Source organism: Lepidochelys olivacea (assembly GCF_965140295.1).
Source record: "Lepidochelys olivacea isolate rLepOli2 genome assembly, chromosome: 8".
NCBI classification, from domain to species: domain Eukaryota; kingdom Metazoa; phylum Chordata; order Testudines; family Cheloniidae; genus Lepidochelys; species Lepidochelys olivacea.
Window position 1 is genome coordinate 18,158,453 of NC_140418.1, and position 19,947 is coordinate 18,178,399.

The 19,947-nt window shown below is 40.1% G+C and overlaps 1 protein-coding gene across 2 annotated transcripts in view; it reads left to right on the forward strand.

The window, feature by feature from the left end:
• The first annotated feature begins 6,799 nt into the window (after positions 1-6,799).
• RBM27 (RNA binding motif protein 27) overlaps positions 6,800-19,947 on the forward strand; it is a 38,953-nt gene continuing 25,805 nt past the window's right edge. For both annotated transcript variants that reach the window (XM_084636916.1, XM_084636917.1), the window contains exons 1-7: positions 6,800-6,994; positions 10,661-10,779; positions 12,882-13,006; positions 15,573-15,664; positions 16,159-16,352; positions 17,157-17,417; positions 18,067-18,318. In XM_084636916.1, coding sequence (XP_084493042.1) covers positions 6,936-6,994; positions 10,661-10,779; positions 12,882-13,006; positions 15,573-15,664; positions 16,159-16,352; positions 17,157-17,417; positions 18,067-18,318 — 1,102 coding nt within the window. In that variant the 5' untranslated portion in view covers positions 6,800-6,935. The remainder of the gene's footprint in view (positions 6,995-10,660; positions 10,780-12,881; positions 13,007-15,572; positions 15,665-16,158; positions 16,353-17,156; positions 17,418-18,066; positions 18,319-19,947) is intronic.

A 19,947-nucleotide genomic window follows, 5' to 3' on the forward strand; every position in this document is an offset into this window, starting at 1 on the left:
CTCTCCTCCCAGTCATTTTGTGCTTTCCTGCACTCTGACATTGTCTGCCTCCACACATTCGTCTGTGCTCTGTCAGTGTGGGAGGACAGCATGAGCTCAGAGAACATTTCATCGTGAGTGCGTTTTTTTCGCCTTCTAATCTTCGCTAGCTTCTGGGAAGGAGAAGATCCTGTGATCCTTGAAACACATGCAGCTAGTGGAGGAAAAAAAAGGGACAGTGGTATTTAAAAAGACACATTTTATAGAACAATGGCTACACTCTTTCATGGTAAACCTTGCTGTTAACATTACATACATAGCAAGTGTGCTTTCGTTCCAAGGTCACATTTTGCCTCCCCCTACCAAGTGGGTAGCCCCTCACCCATTCCCCCTCCCCGTGGCTAACAGTGGGGAACATTTCTGTTCAGCCACAGGCAAACAGCCCAGCAGGAACGGGCACCTCTGAATGTCCCCTTAAGAAAAGCACCCTATTTCAACCAGGTGACCATGAATGATATCACTCTCCTGAGGATAACACAGAGAGATAAAGAACGGATGTTGTTTGAATGCCAGCAAACATACACTGCAATGCTTTGTTCTACAATGATTCCCAAGTATGTGCTACTGGCCTGGAGTGGTAAAGTGTCCTACCATGGTGGATGGAATAAGGCTGCCCTCCCCAGAAACCTTTTGCAAAGGCTTTGGGAGTACATCCAGGAGAGCCGCAAATGCCAGGGCAAATTAATCATTAAACATGCTTACTTTTAAACCATATTTTAAACCATATTTTAAAAGGTACACTCACTAGAGGTCCCTTCTCCGCCTGGCGGGTCCGGGAGGCAGCCTTGGGTGGGTTCGGGGAGTACCGGTTCCAGGTCCAGGGTGAGAAACAGTTCCTGGCTGTCAGGAAAAATGGTTTCTCCGCTTGCTTGCTGTGAGCTACAACTTCATCATCATCATCTTCCTCATCCCCAAAACCTGCTTCTGTGTTGCCTCCATCTCCATTGAAGGAGTCAAACAACTCGGCTGGGGTAGTGGTGGCTGAACCCCCTAAAATGGCAAGCAGCTCATCATAGAAGCAGCATGTTTGGGGCTCTGACCCGGAGCGGCCGTTTGCCTCTCTGGTTTTCTGGTAGGCTTGCCTCAGCTCCGTAAGTTTCACGCGGCATTGCTTTGGGTCCCTGTTATGGCCTCTGTCCTTCATGCCCTGGGAGATTTTGACCAATATTTTGGCATTTCGAAAACTGGAACGTAGTTCTGATAGCATGGATTCCTCTCCCCATACAGCGATCAGATCCCTTACCTCCCGTTCGGTCAATGCTGGAGCTCTTTTGCGATTCTGGGACTCCATCATGGTCACCTTTGCTTATGAGCTCTGCATGGTCACCTGCAGCTTGCCATGCTGGCCAAACAGGAAATTGAAATTCAAAAGTTCGCGGGCTTTTCCTGTCTACCTGGCCAGTGCATCTGAGTTCAGAGTGCTGTCCAGAGCGGTCACAATGGAGCACTGTGGCATAGCTCCCGGAGGCCAATACTGTCTAATTGCGTCCACAGTACCCCAAATTTGACCCGGCAAGGCCTATTTCAGCGCTAATCCCCTTGTCGGGGGTGGAGTAAGGAAATTTATTTTAAGAGCCCTTTAAGTCAAAAAAAAGGGCTTCATCGTGTTGACGGGTGCAGGGTTAAATCGATTTAACGCTGCTAAATTCGACCTCAACTCCTAGTGTAGACCAAGGATAAGAATCAAGTTTGCTAACTCAAAGACATAAATCATAAGACTGTAAGACGGTGGTTCTCAAACTTTTGTACTGGTGACCCCTTTCACAAAGTAAGCCTCTGAATGCGACCCGCTCTTATAAATTAAAAACACTTTTTTATATATTTAACACCATTATAAATGCTGGAGGCAAAGCGGGGTTTGGAGTGGAGGCTGACACCTTGCGACTCCTCATGTAATAACCTCACGAACCCCTGAGGGGTCCTGACCCCCAGTTTGAGAACCCCTGCTGTAAGATAAGATAAATTCATACACCATTGATTAGTTTTGCTTAGTGAAACTCTCTCAAGTCTGAAAGATCCAAACCTGAAGGGAATTGCATGACGAGATATACAATTGTTGCTGAAGTTAATACATCCAGTGTCGGTTTATATGCCTGGTTTCCCCAAGATAATGGGGGAAATGGATATTATATGTGTCCATTTGGGGTTTACTGTCTTTTTGAGACTGACAAAGTCACCAGAAAAATTATTGGCTGCAAGTTTAGTCACAGACTAGCAGCATAAAATTAAAGTATTAAAATCTTAAAAATTTAAAAAACCAAGAAGTCAGCTTGACAAGAAAAATAAGATACTGTAGTATAACTTTGGAAGAAAAGGACAGCACAAATAAGCCTCACATTCTATAGCCAGCCTCTGAATAAGAAATAATACAACTTAGCACTTATGTTACACTTGAAATGTTCAAAGTTCTGCTCAAACAAAATCTAAAAGGACAAAAAAGTTGTTTGTAGACAGACTTGAACATTTAAAATGCAACATAAGGACTAAATTTTATTTTTTAGTATTTCTGATTCAAAGGCAGTTTCTGCTTCTCTTTTCTTCCACAGTTATACGTATTTTTTCTTTCTTGTTTGTTTAGCTAGAAGTCCTTTACTATAGCCAATAGTTTGAGGAAACACAATATCTTTGTGGTACTACTTTATATTTTGTAAGGTGAAGTAGAAAACAGCTTTTATTTTCAATGACTTCGCCAGCACGCCCTTTACAAAGTCAGGGCTCATTGGCGGTTGGCTGTTGTTTTGGGGATGATGCAAAATGTGAGGCTTTATCACGTGGCTTCTATTTCCAGGTTGCAATTATTAATTCTATGAACCAATTCTCTGTTTGTATAAATGGGTGCAGCTGCATCACCTTCAGCAGCAAAAAAAATTTAACTCTGTATTTGATAAGAATCTGCCTGTGTTTTTTGCTTTATTAATATTATTTATTATTTTAATTATCGTAGCATCTAGGAGTCCCAGTCCTGGATCAGGACCCCATTGTGCTAGGCATTATACAAACACAAAACAGACAGTCCTTGCGCTGAAGAATCTAGTATTTCTCTCCCCTTCTGGCTCCTACAAATAGTTAATACTGTAATTCTGTGTGAGTTGTATTGATAGGCTCCAATAATTAATTGTTATTACTTGTATCCATTAATGAGAGTTGGAATCTGATTCTCCACTGTCTGGTAGGGTGTCAACATTTAAATCTGTGCAAAAATGATATTTTAATTTAGTAACAGTTTACTTCCCATTTACATAGGTGTAACAGACTATACAAGGTGCAAGGCAGAGGAGACTCTGGACTTTGGTATTTTTAAAGCTACTGTGCCAGTAGCTTTATTATATTAAGCTTTACAATTTTCAATTCTTCTAACCGCTGTTCTTATTTTAAAAGTGATCTCCAAAGGACTTTAAAACAACTGGGCTTGTTCTTTTTATGTTTCTTTATGATGTATAATTTTCATTTTTCCTGCTAGTATTTTTTTAATCTTAGAAATATCAGGAATATAACATCTGATCTTCCCTGGTTTTGTTGGAGAACTAGTAAGAAGCATAAGGGATGTACACTGAAAGCTCCTAACGTCTTAATTGAAGGTATGAGGTTATTGCATCTCTAACAAACGCTTCTTTTATTCAAACTGTTAATTAGTCACTAAAGTTGAAAAAGTGTTTTGTCTGACTAATTCCTTGCCTAACTCCTCAACCTTCTCTTGTTTAGTGCTAGTGAAATCATCATTTTACCAGGTGTCCAGTCATCACAGAGACTTCCAGACTAAAGAGGATCTGAATTTCTAATGTAAAAGAACTGTCAGACCTTCTTTATTAATCATAAGTGCAGGGAGCACAAACCGAATATTTTCTTCCTCTAAATGTCATTTTTGATAGGGTTTAAGTACTCAGAGGACAAATAGAACATGGGGTGACATTAAGAATTGGTCATTTGATGAACTGAAATGCATCACACCCTGGATATGTGTCTCCAACAGCTTAGTTGCATCTTAAAATGTTTTAATACCTTTTAAAACATAGTTTTGAAGCTGCATCAAACAACTGACATTTTAGTCTCTCCTTCACCAAACAGAGAGAGAATTTTAAATCTTCCCTGACATTAAATTGTTCATTTAAAAAGCTAAATTTATAGAAAAATATGGCAAGAGCAGTTCTGTATTCACTTATTTACTGTTTCAAGAGTATACACTGAAAACCTAGTAGAGCTTAGCTGTGACATTTGAAAAATATTTCTATCTTGCTGAGCATGAATACCCAGCGAAAACAAGCCTAACGATCTTTTCGACAAAGATGCAACATGCATATTCATGTAGTCTTACTATTTACCATTTTCCCTGTTTCTCTTTCTCAGAATCTCCCTTAGTCCAGGGTATTTCAGTGATGTTAAGGTGTAGTAGTGTCCCTATTCATCTCCTCGCATTTATATTTCAGACATTGTCAGCTAGTATGCCCACAGACAAACAAGTGAATGAAAACACTGTAGACTAATGAAAATGATAGAAGATGTAACTATTCCATTGCCACCCTGGATTTCACAGTCACTATTTGTATTGTAGACTTCATAGCTGTCAGCAAGGATTAAAACTCAGGACCTTTCTTCCTACAATTAAGGTCATTACCACCAGAGTAACTATTTCTATTGCTTGTTCGATCCAGGACTTCACTGAGTGATGTTCAGATGCCTATTTGATAACATTGGTTGTGCTCTAACCCATAATAGGACAAACCATGAGAAGGTGATCCTCATCTGCCCCAGCATTTCATCTAATCAATCGAAAGGGTAGGGTGAAGCTGCTCATGGACTTTTGTGGCCAGCAGGTAAGAAACAATCCCATCCTGAAATATGTTAGTGTGACATTAGACCTAAACCTCACATATCAACAGCCCCTGAAAAATATACATGACAAAATAAAGATGTGGTTAAATCTCATCCAGAAACTGGCAAGAATCACCTGGGGAGCTAATGTGAAAACTCTATGGACCTCTTTACACACCCTTGTCCACTCTACCACAGAATACTGTTCACCCATCGGGACGGGTGAACCGTCCCATACATCACTTTTCAATTCTCAATTTAACACTATCATGCGGATCATTATGGGTACAGTAAAATCAATTCCAAAATTGTGGCTTCCTGTACTGGTGCAAATCTGTCCACCTTAAGTTCGTCACAAAATGAGAATCCTGTGAGAGTTCCATTGTATTAAAGGGAACAAATATCTTCCAATACACGAAGACCTAAATAATAAACAGATTATGATTTAAATCCAGAAAACCTTTTTGGCTTGCAGTGCAAGTATTCAAAGACGCAGGGTTCTCCCCCAAAGATCAATGGCGAACAATGTGGAAGGATGTGAATATCCCAAAGAAACATCTCATCGAGGATCAACCAAAGAACTCAGTAGCTTTTCACTCCCATAAAAATATGGTCTACTCTGAACCACCTCTGCAAATCACATGGCCGTTGCATCTACCTTCTCCATTATTGGGGACTGAGACACAATTGTATTTGTGACTGTGGAAACTGACTTCGGATTATAGCACCCCTCATCAATCAATATCCCAAACAGTCATATCCCTGTAATATTTCTTCCATCCACTCCACGTCATCTGAAGCAATCAACTGGATTGCCAATTTAGACTTAGACATCTAATACTGCTGAAAGAGATCAGCACTAGAGCTGCAAGAAAATCTGCAGTATATATATTTTATTATGGTTTGTAATCATGTTTTGGGGCACCCACTACAGGGCAATATAATCACAAATATTTGAGAGGGCCTCTACGTAGTCACACTTCTAAGACAAACATATTTATTTGGACTGTGCAATTCAGTAAGACAAATGTGATTCATAAAGATCAGCCAGGTCATACAAAGTCCTCTTAAATATAGCATCAGAGTATGATTCTTTGTTTTATGCCTTAATTAATTGAAGATAACACAGTCATTCATAAAAGGATGGACTTGTGGGGATTCCTTCCAGAGAAAACTGAAGTGAAGTATTTTAAACTATAAGTGGCTTCGTGACCTAGTTGCAAGTGTACTTGCTGGTTTTATAAGTTTAACTTCCCCCTGGAGGCCACTAGCTGAGGAATCAATCCCAGCCCCCTGCAGGCCCTACCCTGAACACCATGTGTATGACTGGTGACAGTAGCGGCCTGTTAAAAATAAGATCGTGAAAGCCATTTTGTGCAGAGGATTCGCAGTAGAGCAGTGTGCACAGGATTGCAGTGCACCAGTGTGAAGATGCATTGTAAGGTGCTCAGTCCCAAGGGCTCTGGCAGTGACAATAGGGAGCTCTCACTCCAATGGGGGGCGGGGGGGCTGGGAGGAATGTGGAATGCTTTTCCCATAAGGTGCTCCCCAGTGTGGGGTTGGCTGGAAGGTGGGACGCCCACCCCATAGGCAAGGGGTTGAGGAATGGGGAGGTTTGTCCCTCAATGAGCCGGGGTGCTCGGCTAGGAAGGGGGGGCTCACCCCAGGGGGCAGGGCTGGGTGGGGGCACTATGGCTGTGGTTCACCCATTTAGAACGGGGGAGAGTGGGAAATAGAAGTGCCTGCCCCTTTAAGAGCGCCCCCCCCTACCGTGTTGCACCAAGAGTTCACGTGCTAGCTCGACCTAACCTGCTGCCTGCCTAGTGACCCCCGGGCCGAGAAGCTTTGCGCGGCTACGATTGGCTGGCTTCGCGCATGCCCGGCCATGTGATTGGTGGCCGTGAGCGAGGTCCCGCCCCCGCCGGCAACCAGCAGGTTACGTTGTGTGCGAGTGGTTAGTTCCTGTACTAGGCCCGGGCGGGGGCTGCTGGCGAGTAACTGCCCTGGGGGAGGCGGGGTCCGAACCGGCGCTGGGGGCCTGGGGCCATGGTGTAGCGGAGGCGCCGGGCGGAGCAGCGGGGGGCACCATGATCATTGAGAACGTGGACGCCCTCAAGACCTGGCTGGCCAAGTTACTGGAGCCGATGTGAGTGAGGAGAGGGGGCGGCGGCGGCCCGGGAGGGCAGGGAGCGGTGGGCGCTGGCGGCGGGCGCTGGCAAGGCTGTGGGCGCGTGCGTGGGCCGGAGGCCGCAGGGTGCAGGCGGGTTGTGTGGAGATGGGAGGGTGGGGGCTGCCTTGTTGCTGGCCCTGGAGACAATAGGGGAGGGGGGGTGCCGTGGGGGGGAGGGTGCTCATGGGGGGCGGGAAACTCGGAGGGGGTGTGTGTGTGAAATGTGTGGCCCGCTGTCTCTAAAACTGATAATCTACCACTGGCCCCCAATCGGGGTCGCAAATAAACTTCTGGGCTCGGCCGGCGAGTTCCCTGGCACCCCAAGCCTCTGCGAGCTCAGGTCCTTATTCCCGCTGTCCGAAAGGTGCCCTGGGCTGTGCCCCTGGCATGCGGGCTGTGGGGGAGGCCAAGGGGGCAGAGGCGTGAATGTCCACGTACTGGGTTAGTGGCAGGGCCTGGTAGCTAAGAAGTTCATGCGGGTTTCAGAGTAGCAGCCGTGTTAGTCTGTATTCGCAAAAAGAAAAGGAGTACTTGTGGCACCTTAGAGACTAACCAATTTATTTGAGCATAAGCTTTCGTGAGCTACAGCTCACTTCATCGGATGCAAGTTCATGCGGTAGCTTCTGTATCGTAACACTCCTATGCTGGCTCATACTTTTCCGTAAGCAGAGCTTCTCCTAGAGACTGTCCTTTGTCAGTGGTCTGAGCGCAGGACTGGGACCAGGGACCTTCTGTGTTCTAATCATAGCTTTGCTACTGATGCCCTCTTTGGCCTTGGGGAAGTTAAATAAATCTCCCTGGCCCTCTTGTAAAATGGGGATAATTGTTTTCCTACTTCACAGGAGTGTGAAAGATTAATTATTTAACGCTTGCACAGGGCTTTGCGGACAGAATATGTGGTACTTGCACCATATTTTGACGGCTTGGGAGTTTTTGGTTTCAGTATGCATTTAATCTTCAACTGTGCAACATGAGTTCAATTCCTCCTCCCCTGCCTCGCAAACACACAATGTAAAATAGTTCATAAAATAAATCTTCAGTCACATTGAAAAGGTGGCAAAAGTTTACACTCAAAATCCACTCTTGAGGATCTTCAGGAAACTTCCCAGGCAAACTTCTGAAGGATTTTGATAGTGTGCCATTTTTCTGTAATTACAAAGAGATGTAGTTCTAAAAGAGTCCCTGATGTACTGGGTAAATATTTGTAAAATATGTATAAATGCACACTCCCTTCATAAAATGTTTCCCAATAACAGGGCTTTCCTGTAATGAAAGCTGTGGGACAGGCTTGTTGGGGGATGGAACTATCTGAATTTTCAGTTTTTATACAGAGGAAAATAGAGGCCTATTCCACAGTTGTGGAATTTATAAGCTATTCGTAATCTACTTTTTATCACTGAATATATTCTGTATTTGTGTTTGTCCATTTGAAAATTTGGGTAGGCCCTATGACGACTCTAGCTACAATCTGTTAAATAGCACAGTTTTGTAAAATAATTGTCTGTATACGGATACGTTATAAAAACTGTTGCAGACTCGTTTCGTTACATATTTACACGAGTTGTTACAGACTTTACTAACTCGTATGTAGTTATTAAAAGACGTAAACATTGATATTACGCTCCCCTTTGCCATAATGATATTAGGGGTCTGTCCTAAACCTATAACAGCAAGGAAATAGAGACTGGCTGAAACTTTTCCCCATTTCCTATTACCAATGGATGTTTGAAAATTTAAAGTATAATGTTTGTGATTACAGTGTGGTTCTTTTCCTCTGAATATTTTCACTTTTCACTTGCATTAATTTTGATAAAATAACTTAAATTGAGAATTACAGTATCATGTCTTTATAAACAAAAAAAGCCTTCAGATGTTTATCTAGCATATTACTGTCTACCATCTTTATTAGATCATCTGTCTTATTATTGATTCTGATCGTCCTTCTAACCTGAGCACTTTCAGACTTCTGGTAGCAAAGCTATACTCTGAATGAATTTCAGTTGGAGACCAGGGTTCTTGGCAAACAGTGTTAGAATTTCTTTGTGGTGCTGGTTGTACATTTGAGATCAATGAGGAGTGACTGTGAGGCACAGATCCTTTCCGGGGTATAATAAACACTTTATGCAAATTTCTGTTATGTAATAAGCAAGTACTAGAATATCACAGTGGGTCATCCTGAGAGAAATTGGGATGCTAAAGAGAGAGGGATAAAATTTAAAACAAAAAAACATGTTTGGAAGAGATGGAAGCTCTCCCTTTTTTTTTTTTTTTTTTTTGCTACTCCTGAAGCTTTTTTTTTTTTTTTTTTTCATTAAATTGTACATGGGGACTGGCATGGAACATATCAACCCCATTTTTACAAGCCTTATAACCTTCCACTTTTTTTTTGGATTAACCCTTTTCATTACTGTATTTCTATACGTCCTTTTGAAACATAAAATGTTTTTTCCTGCAACCGTCAAACACTGGAAATAAGTGAGCGAATTAATAGGGTGTAGAGGTGATTGAATATTTAATTGTGAAGTTTTGCATTTTTCAACAAATAATTTGTTACAAGCAAAAGAACATTTGAGACCTCTAAACTGTTTGCTATTTCTAGTGTGCTTTATATTGACAATTCCAAAAGCAAGCAAATGTTGACAGTCAAAGGTCATTTAAAAAAAAAAAAGATTTCTAAAATAGTGAACTTAGAATATATACAAATACATACCCCTGGCATTTTGGGGTCCTCTGCATCTATTCACCTAGCTGTTACGTTTGTTGTGTTGTATAATGCTTCGCTATTGGTAAGTAGGTTCTCATTTTTGAACGTTTTCTGATGGCTGAACAGTGTAAGATAAAGCAACCTTCAGTTTAACCAGTGGTACCAGAACATTGTAGTACAAAGGGAGGATGTGTTTCTAGTGGTCTTCACATAGCCAAATAAGGGCTGTTGGGCTGAGAGTGTAATATAATTAGTTTGTGATAATAAAGGCACTTTTAGATAGTGAAATCTCTACCTTGAGAGTACTGTGGAAGAAAAGAAAGAAGGTTTGCATGTTGGCTTCATTCTTTTCACTTGTGCTCCTTTGTGATGAAACTGTGTACGTAATACACATTTTTCAGATCTCTTCCTGGTGAGATGTGCTTGGTTAGTCTATTCTGGTTGTTAAGACATCATACAACATTTCCACTGTGGAACAGTCTTCCACGTCATTTTTCTGTAAGTTTCTCTCATTAATGGTGGGGCATAGTTGTTTTGGGTGTGCTGTGGTAAGGGGGAGTTGGCCGGAAAGGATAGCACCTGCTTGATTGACCTAAGAATTGTATTGTGGTGGTTTTCACAAGCAAAGCCAAAGAATAAGCACAAGACATGGAAGCTTTTTCTGACATTGTTAGTGGAGCACAAAATAAAATCGAAACATCTCACTGGTGTGCAACAATGGCAGAAGCTGCTCTGTGGCACTGGAGCTAGGTGCAACTGTGGTGTTACTGGATTGCACGACATTATCCTAAAGGTCCAACAACGTGCATTGCCAGAAGACTGTCTTGATGATGCCTCTATAACTACCATGATTGTCCAGAATGTAATTTCTACTGATTTTCAACATTGTTTAACAAAATCAATTTGTATGTTGCAAACTTTTTTCCTCTTCTCTTCAGATGTGATGCAGATCCTTCAGCCTTAGCTAACTACGTCGTGGCATTAGTCAAGAAAGACAAACCAGAGAAAGAGCTGAAGGCTTTCTGTGCCGATCAGCTAGACGTCTTTCTGCAGAAAGGTACTTTTTCTGCTTTCTTTGTAATTACGTACTTTAATATTCAACATAATTTATAAAATTTAAATGCAATTATTAAATTGTGATTAGTGGTTTACAGTTGGAAGGTGGTTGTTCTGCAGCATAATAGTTAAAGTTTAGAAAGGATTGTATAAAGTTTTGTCATGTTGGGGCCTACTCTTCTCTTCCTATGTATAAATATGTTGCATTCATAATGAGATTTAGCAGGGAAATGAAGGATCAAAGGTTCCAAGATCTGTTTTTTAAACAATTTCAATTGAGTTAAAGCCTGTTAAGCAAAAATTAACACTTAATTTCCTTAAACAGTAGTGGCCAGGTTTGCAAAACAAAATTGGGCCATAAATTTCACAACAGGAGCTATCAAGTGTAGAGTACTTCTGAAAATCTGGCCCTTATTTAGATGTCAAAATGGAAGCTCAGTTCCGATTGAAAATCTGGCCCCAAATATGGGTGCTGAGAACTTGGAAATCTGACCCTTAGTGGCCAAATTAGTGGGTATGGTGGGATGTGTTTGCTCTTAAACATGAGTAATGAAGATGACTAACTTTCACAACACCATGTTTGGAGGATTTGAGGTATTTCCCAGGTGTCTTTCTCACCAGTTCCTCAACAGGATGGAGCCATTTTATTATAATAGATGGAAACTTCAGGACTCAAAAGGTGCCACGTCACTCCTGTGCCTAACTAAATCCTCCTCCTAATTGCTGGTAGTGAACCCATGCCATCTTTGTAATGTCAGATCAGAGACTTGATATTCTGGGACAAATTTATCCCAGGTGTAACTCCATTGATTTCAGCAGAGTTATACCAAGACTGATATTGTCCTTTAAAGTACAACTGCCCACTTGCAAATGTCTCTAAAATAATTAGGGTTGAGTGTGGTAGGAGGTGAAATTCAAGCAGCCTTTGAATTTTGACTAAAAAGGGGCTCTTCTTATAGAAAAGTCATTTTGTAAGAACCTCCTTTTTGTTGAAAATGGAAGAGCTGTTTGATCTCCCTCCTCCATTTCTGATTTTTTGTGAGGAGCCCTTCCTATTCATGAAGCCGGAATTGAAATGCCATTAAAACCCTTATCTCTTGTCTATGCTTTGAATTTTAAGCAAGTTGAGCACAAGCACAGCTCCTCCTGTGTTAACAATGGTGAAAGCTGCAGCGTAGACAGCACACCATTATTTTTGTCATCATCTAGATGTGCTTTGAGCATCTTTCAATGATGTGATGATAAAAATGTCAGTGTGTCTACACTGTTGCTTCCACTCTGAAAGCTGTACTGTATCTAGACCACAAATTGCCTAAAACTCTCCATGTAAGCATGGACTCTGTTTACTATAAGTGTTTTAATTAACTAGGTTAAAGAAAACTGACTCTCAAGCTAGGCCTGCTAGATATCTCAGTGAATTCAGCAGTTGAAGTTGGATGATCCTATGAGGGTTATCACTTGTGCACACAATGTGAAAAGTTAATATATCACACACCACTTGCTAATAAATGTAGATTGGTGGATTATATTTTTGCTTTTTTTTTTTAAAGCCTATTTTTAATGGACTGCATTGTCTAGGGCATGGAAATGGAGATACGGAGCCTCTCATTTCTAGGCCACTGGTTCAAGTGCAGACCAATTTAATAGAGACTGTAACTTAGTACTTCTCAATGGCCTTTTGGGATCCAGTGTGAAATTTTGTCTTGTTTCCTGTGGATGAGTGTCTAAGTCACAAAAATTGCTGCAGTCGGCAGTCTTATTACAGAGACGAAAAATTGAATGAACAATTGAGATAATTGTGTATTCAGTCCTAAAAGCGGTCCCTTAACCACATATTGAGATGTGTTAGCAGGACTATGTGGCGTTGTCCATGCTGCTTCCTATTGTTTTCCTATGTCTATAGCTGTATAGAGAACATCATTTTTTAGGGCTGTTATTCCAGTACCTAGCACCACTAAAATTCACACAAATTTAAGATAAGGATTTTTTTAAAGTAATGATATTTTGTGGTTGGATTTTGGGGAATTGTCTTACCAACATAGTCCTGACAATAGACTTAAGTCAAGATGTATAATCAAGTTTTGTGTGTATCTTTCTCCTCAGAAACTTCAGGTTTTGTAGATAAACTATTTGAAAGTCTGTACACAAAGAACTACCTTCCTTCCCTTGAACCAGCAAAACTAGAACCGAAGCCTGCAGGTCAGGAAAAAGAAGAAATCAAAGAGGAGGTAATGTTAATTTCCCATCCACCTGCTGCTGTGAGCTTCTCACACCAGTCCCTCCACCATCCACTTTTGTAGGAAGTTTTTATAAAAACAAAACATGCTCTGAACAGGCTCTTTTGTGGCTAATGGTCTGTGCTACCATCTCTGAGCTTTCAGGAATGCTGTAAAGGTGGTGTGTTCTGTCCATTGGGTAAGGGAGCATTTTGTCTCTTTTTGCAGACACCTCCCTTTGATCAATGTGGGAGTAGCATTCCGAACTCTCATTCAGCCCTCCTTGGCAGTGAGGAATGACACTACAATGGACAGATTTAAGGAATGGGGAATGATGTAAAGGCCTTGATAGCTACCTCAAAAGATGCATGTAGATTTCCAAAAGACCACTACTCTAGGTGTAGCTATTGTGTATGCAGTATTAAATGCATAACAAATGGAGTTGTTGTGTTTTTAGAAAAAAGAAAAGGAGTACTTGTGGCACCTTAGAGACTAACCAATTTACTTGAGCATGAGCTTTCGTGAGCTACAGCTCACTTCATCGGATAGTCTCTAAGGTGCCACAAGTACTCCTTTTCTTTTAGCGAATACAGACTAACACGGCTGTTACTCTGAAACCTGTGTTTTTAGAAAAGTTGTTACCAATGAAACATGTTAGCAAGCTTTTTATTTTTTTAAAGGAATTATCCTGGTTATAATATAGCTTTCTTTCCACAACAGCTGCTTTTTATACTCCTATTCATTGTTGCTCAGAATAATAAAAATAAAATGGAGGCGGCCAAGGTGTGTGCCCATCATCAGCCTTGTGCACTTCATTTGTATATTGTACCCCTTTCCACTACCTTTTTTTAATTATATTTATCTTTTTAGGTTGTGTATTCCCCAGGACAGGGAACCTCTTCCTACAAGTTTGTAAAACACCTAGCATAGTGGTGCTCTGATCCTGATTGGAGTTTTTGGTAGAGAATGCAATAGAAATAATTCTCTGTTCTCTGGATGTACTGTCGTCATGGTTCAGTGAAATTCACAAGCCTGATTTAAGTGATGTAGTTATTACAGAAAAGAGCTGGCTATATTTAGATAAGGTCAAATGGGATATATGATATTCTGACCCCCTTCTCTTGCTTTATGTGCATGTATATCATGTACTCTTAGAACAACTAGAAGTTTTCCTTCTAAAATCTCTCCTTGATAAGTGAACAATTGGGAAACAAGGCTTAAGACAAATGCCTCTAAATGGATTTTTCATATATCTGCTGTTGTCTGAGAGTCTACATACAAATATTGGAAATATCTTGCTATACTTTCGTAGTCCCGTCTGCAATGTAAGCAATTAGCCAAAGGTCATGGAGGCAGTAAATGATCACGCGTTGCGAACTGTCAGTTGGGCCTCCAAAGAATAGTCATGTAATGTTGGGTTTTGGAAAGAGAGACATTTCTCTGCTAAAAGTGTAACATAGTGTAGATGTAAATCTACACAGTTCAATCTAGCTATTTCTAGATTGCCCTTCATTGTATCTAAGGACCATCTCTTAATACCAAAATTCTAATTCTGAAATACCGTTTGATCCTGAGTGAAAGTTTATCATACTGCATCCTTATAAGTCTATCACTTCCTTTAATGCCATAACACTTGTATTTAGCTATAATAGTTCATGTTAGAACAGATCTTAAAACTGCCATTGTTCTCTTGTTTCTAGAATTGAGTATTTGGGTTTCTTATGTGGGATTGCAAGGGATCAGGACATGATACAGCCAGTCCTAGACCAGAATGTCTTTTAAACTCATTGTGAAACATTGTTTGCTGTACATCTAGAGATGTTTTGGGATTCCTGTAAATGGAATGACATAAGCTAAAATAATGCAGACAAAGGAAGAATCTTAAACTAAAATATAGTTATCTTGAAGGTTTTATAAAAGGTCATTGCTATCTCCGCTGTTGCCATCAAAATTATTAATAATTTATAAGTGATTCACTGTTTGGGACAAAATGGCTGCCAATAAACTTAGAAATACTACAAGGGATCTTTTTCAAACAGACAAAGTTATGATGGAGCTGAGTAAAAGCACCAGTGAAATTGTTTTTGACTTTTGTTAATGTTTGTGAGAAGTATGACCTGTACAGTACTATCCAAATATATAAATAATTTACCACACCCAGAATTCGTATTAATGATGCAACTACATATGAAAGAAGGCCTGCAAAACTGCATAGTTTTAAGTTCCTGTTGTCTAGGAAATCTTATGTAGAAGATCCTATTTGCTTACAGTAAGGAACCCTGCAACCAATTAGAGGATGACACACTGTTTTTCTTTAACTTCAACACCTCCTATATAATATAAATTTAACCCAAAAATAGTCTTCTAATTTTGGAAAGCTTTACTGACAAAGGGAAACTGAAATCTTTTAAAAAGAAAGACATGAACATTTACAACCCTGCTGCTTTGTTACATACAACATTAAGACAACAGGACCCCTATGCTAAAACAGCTGCTAGCTGTGGTTTGAACTAAATCTAGGTTTATTTCTTTGTATTTTTTAAAGCTGTTTATGTTTAATGATGTGTTTGTTAAATAGATATTTCAAGAGTCGTTTGAGGAAGAACGAGATGGCAGGAAAAAGAAGTATCCTAGCCCACAGAGAAACCGTTTAGATTCTAATGAACAAAGGTTAGTATTGCTGTTTAATCACAAGATGTTAATCTCTTTCCCTTTCCTTGCTGGCCAGAGTCTTTAACTCTGGATTTTCACCTCTTGAGCCAGTAATTTTACCACAATGCCTACGTGCTCCTCCCTCCCCTTCTGCCATCAACCTCCAGTAGCTCTTTGATAGAACATAGTCTCCTCTGAGAACACCGCAAAGTGTCCCACGGGCTGATGCTTAGGGATATTTAAGAGTTCCATCTATTCACCCACATTTCAGAAAGGAGAGAGAGTGGAAGAACATTGGGGGTTTTTTATGCACAGTATTAACAGCAGCTGATGGTGTTGGCCATTCCAGGAACCTGTTCTTTCTTGTGAGACAGCATGGCAATAGAAGCACATGTTGGTGCCACTGTCTGAGTAGAGTGAGGAGTGAAGAACATTTACCATTTGTGACTCCAGACTTGTTCCGTGGCTTTGTTTCTCTCAATGTATGTGGCCCATACGTACATGTCTTTCAGAACCAGAGAGAAAAAGAGAGATGATGGCAAATGGAGAGACTATGACAGATACTATGATCGGAATGATTTATATAGAGACAAATACGACTGGCGAAGAGGCAGGAGTAAAAGTCGTAGTAAAAGCAGAGGGTTAAGCCGAAGTCGTAGCCGCAGCGGGGGTAGAAGCAAAGACCGGGATCTGAACAGAAATATTGGTGAGTAGCCAAAATGTTGCACTGGAAGAACATCTGACTCATTGTAGTGATTAATGCAAAATGTATTAAACAAACCAAAGTTGGATGCCTGTGAGTTGTTTAAGAACTCTGGCTATGGAACTGGCTTGGAGAAGTACATGCTGCTGACATAATTAAGGCGCTGTTCTGTAGTGTAGCATAGTCAAGGGAATTAGGTTTTTTTTAAACTCCATTTTAATTTATTCATAAGTGTATTCCAGGGGATGTATGCTTCTGGTATTGTGCTGTCTGTTGATAAAACATACTGTTGTTCCAAAATGCTGATATCTTTTTGTGCAGAAGTTGATTTATTCCTATAAAATTGTTTCAATTTTAGGAGATGTGGTTTTTTAATACTTAAGTAGAACCATGGCACCATGTTCCATTGGCCTTGTATAGGGAATCCAGGAACTGAAGCGATTGGCAGAATAAAATGTTGTGGATTTAAGGGTATGTTAAGGAGTGTTTGTCATTCATTCCACATTGGAGGGAAAAGTTGCTTTCATTTTCAAGAATGGTTGGATGAATGTGAGCTTTGTGAGAGCAATGATCAGTTTCTGAGGTGGAAACTTCTTCGATGCCTTGGGTCTACAGTGCTAGCATTTTAAGAAAAGTAATTTTACACAAACTGTGTAAACACTCTATGTTCTGCATGGTGAATAAATGAGTTTGTATTACTGTGTAATGTCCACTAACCATCTATGCATTTCATTTCTCCAGGACTTCGATATACCTAACAAAAGCATGAAAACTTACCTGGTTTATTTTGCTAATTTTTTTTTAAAGCTGAACACAAGGAGAGAGCAAAATTCAAGAGTGAAAGGAATGACATGGAGAGCTCATATAACACAGTGTCTTTGTCATCCAGTAATTCTACTGAACAGTATTCCTCTGCGCAGTCTATTCCCAGTGCTGTTACTGTGATTGCACCTGCTCACCATCCTGAGAACACAACAGAGAGCTGGTCAAATTATTATAACAATCATAGTGTTCCCAATTCATTTGGCAGAAACCCTCCACCTAAAAGACGATGTCGAGATTATGATGGTAAGAAAGCTATCGGTTTCTCTCCAACTTCTTCCCTAGTGCCTCTTATTTCTTACCTCTCATAAATTCTTTTATTTTTAAATATATCTACTAAATTCTTCACTAAATGCAAGCAGTAAATGAAGATTAAGTGGTAGGTAGATTATTTTTAATGTAAGGATGCATTATTTTTAATGAGCCTGCAATTTGCTTGAATAAGATTTAATCTTGCTGGAAGTGATTTACTTGAAATCTGACAATTCTTGGCACTGGCAGGAATGTATTTAGTTGATAATTCTACAGCTGTGCCTTAGCAAATACTGAGGACTGCTACTGGGTGAAGTAAGATTATAGGGTTTGACATAAACCGGGTGATTTTTCTCTCTGTCTTCCCTACCTACCCATCCCCCATGTTGCTGTTGAAGTTTGTACACTGTTGTGGAAACAGTTCAGATTCTTTGACGCTAAACTAATATTCCAACTTGAATTCTAGTTTGAAATTTTATTTAATTGTGTAAAATGTTAGATCAGAAAATGCTGGACTTCTTAAATGCATCTATTTGTTCTTTAGTGAGAAATCACAGAAATAGTGATAGTTGATTAAATCTTATAGTCATCACTTTTGAAGTTCTTGACAAATAGTAATGAAATTGTCTGTCTGTCTTTGCAGAGCGAGGATTTTGTGTACTTGGCGACCTTTGCCAATTTGATCATGGAAATGACCCTTTAGTAGTAGATGAAGTTTCATTGCCAAGCATGATTCCTTTTCCACCACCACCCCCAGGACTCCCCCCTCCTCCTCCTCCTCCCCCTCCTCCTGGAATGCTAATGCCTCCCATGCCAGGCCCAGCTCACAATATGAGAATGCCAGGCCCACAAATACATCCTCGGCCACCACCTCCTGTTGTGCTTCCTGTATCAAGTAAGTTAAAATATTGCAGTAGGTTATTTTGTAGTCCTAATATGAATTACTTGGCTCCTGTTAAAAGAAATACTTATATTTACCCAAAGTAATAGATTGTTCTAGCTTCTTAGCTATCTGTGTACTGTACAAAACATTACTAAAATGAAACTTGGAAGGCAGTTTTAAAAATGTAGTGTTCACAGCACTATAAATGACTAATATAGAAACCAGAGACACGGTGGGGAATCTAACCATTCCCCATTCATCAGTGTAGGATTGAGCATTTAGATTCATGTTCTTAGCACTTCAGTCTCCAATAAGTCACACTATAGACTCAGTATAATATATCCCTTTGATTAGTAGATACTCACAACTCAAAGCATGTTTAATACAAAGGAATAGATGCAGCTGTTCATATACATGGGGCTGATTATTGCTGACAGTTAGATGACCTCTTTAGGTTAGTCTAGTCAAAAGATTCTCACATTTAGTTTGAAACTCCTTACCAATCATATAATATTCAAATAACTATTTTAAGGCAAATGTATGCGGTCATCAAAACTGAACTAGCTTACAGGCAGAGGTTTCAAGTTCTGTAGTTGTCCTACTAGACTTGGTAATAAAACATATCTTAATATTTTTCAAAATTTCATCTCTTAGCTGTAGAACGTCCAAAATAAAGAGGATGCATTCTAGCACATCGAACACTTCTGGTTGATTATGGTTTTTAGGCTTGTCAGTGGTGGCTGAGTTTCCCTACCCACTTCTCCACTTTGTGTCAATGTATTTTGCTGCTTTTGAGAAACGTTGGGGCATAGATTGTGCCTGTGAGAAGAATTTTGCAGAATACTGGAAACATAGACGCTGTGTTCCAGCACTATTTTACTCATTACATCAACACAGTACATGTGACATTCTGTGGACTAATCAGCCAGCTGCTGTTGGAATAGGAATAGTCATACTCCATCAGAACTCTCCAAGCATTCAGCATTTGGGCCTCCTGTAAATTTTTCAGATAAGTGATATTCAGAAAATTGTATGAATGATTAAACCTCAATCTTTTTTTGAGGATTGAGTTTGCTAGCCTTCCCTCCCCCCCCCCCCCCCCAATAGTGCTATTGGTCAACTTGTGTGCAAAACTCAAAGACTTCTGAAAAGACTTCAGGATTCAAGAACTGTGTGGGGATACATTTAACTTATATTTTTAATACAAATATAAAAGGAAATGAAATTAAAATTGTCTGGATATGGAAAAACATACTCCCCCCCTCTAACCACCTACGACGAGTACATCTGATCAGCAGAAAAACTACTTGGAGCTGCTTACCACTTTTTTTTTTTTTTTGCTCAATAGAAACCAGACACTAGTGCGGTCTGATCATGGTTGAAACCTTTTTAATTGGATGCATTGCATGATTCAGCCACTTTCTGTGGTCCCTTAAAATATGAATAAAAAAAATCAAAGCTGTTCTCAGTTTTTGTACTGGACTTAAGTAGAAAAGAACATAATAAAATAACTCTGAGCTTGAACACACAAATGCTTCTGTCCACAAAAGGGTTAATTCTTATCCTTGCAGTTCTTCTTTTAGACCTGTAGTCTAAACCCGAGGTTCTCACAACAAAATTTTTGGTGGCCTCAGAGTGTGG